This window comes from Geospiza fortis, unplaced genomic scaffold (genome assembly GCF_000277835.1).
Source record: "Geospiza fortis unplaced genomic scaffold, GeoFor_1.0 scaffold27, whole genome shotgun sequence".
Taxonomy (NCBI): Eukaryota; Metazoa; Chordata; class Aves; order Passeriformes; family Thraupidae; genus Geospiza; species Geospiza fortis.
Genome location: NW_005054329.1, coordinates 4,673,230 through 4,674,241, shown reverse-complemented (window position 1 = coordinate 4,674,241; position 1,012 = coordinate 4,673,230). Strand labels below are relative to the sequence as shown.

At 53.3% G+C, this 1,012-nt stretch overlaps 1 protein-coding gene across 1 annotated transcript in view; it reads right to left on the bottom strand.

The window, feature by feature from the left end:
- Window positions 1–39: 39 nt before the first annotated feature.
- Window positions 40–1,012, bottom strand: part of FIBCD1 (fibrinogen C domain containing 1) — a 9,692-nt gene continuing 8,719 nt past the window's right edge. Inside the window, exon 6 of the mRNA XM_031057263.1 lies at window positions 40–603. Coding sequence (XP_030913123.1) covers window positions 344–603 — 260 coding nt within the window. The 3' untranslated portion in view covers window positions 40–343. The remainder of the gene's footprint in view (window positions 604–1,012) is intronic.

Genomic DNA, 1,012 nt, shown 5'->3' with positions numbered 1-1,012 from the left:
CCTCCCTCCCTCCCTCCCTCCCTCCCGGCAGCTCCTTTCCTTCCTGCTGGGCACCTCTGCCCAAAAAGCTGCATCCTCTGTGCCCCAGCCATGAGCACAGGCCGTGGGTCACACTCTGGCCAGGACACCTGGTCATGGCAGTGGGAAGCAAAGGTCTGACAACATCTGTGGGTGCCCAGGAGCCAAAGTCACCCTCACTGGCAGCAGATGCTCCTCAGGAGCCCCTCAGAGGTGGGCAAGCCCTCGGAGAGGATGAGGAGGATGGCAGCTGAGGGAATGGGTCTGCAGGGAGCTGGGGAGGGGCAGGGGGCCGGGCACGGTGTGGGGGCGCTGATGCCATCAGCTAATTCTCCTCGCGGATGGGCCGGATCTTCATCTCGGTGAACTTGAGCGAGTACTGCCAGCCGGTCCACGAGGACCACTCGATGCCGTCGGCGTAGGAGCTGTGGTGGCCGCGCAGGTACTGCCCGTTCAGGTTGGACGTGTGGCAGTTGCGGTACCACCAGGCGCCGTGGTAGAAGGAGGCGCAGTTGTTCTCCGAGTGGTCGTTGTCCAGGTCCTTGGTGGTGAACTTCATCCCGTTGTGCTTCAGGAAGGAGTCACCTGTGCCAGGGGAAAGGAGCTCCTGATGGGCACCTCCTGCCCTGCCCTGCCCTGCCCTGCCCCGTGGGGCTCCTCCAGCAGATCCCTGTCACAGACATCTTTTATGAAAAATCCTTTCCCTAGGGTTTTTCCTCCTGAGAAGATGAGAGGCCTCAGGAACAAAATGTAAATATTGATTATCTGCTGTTGTGGAATGCAACAGGTGCATCTTTGATTAGTTGGTTCTAACTAATAGCCAATCACAGTCCAGCTGTCAGTCACAAGATTTTATCATCATTCCATTTTCATTCCTTTTCTATTCTGTCCAAGCCTTCTGATGAAATCCTTTCTTCTATTCTTTCATTATCGTTTTAATATATATTATATTATATTATATTATATTATATTATATTATATTATATTATATTAT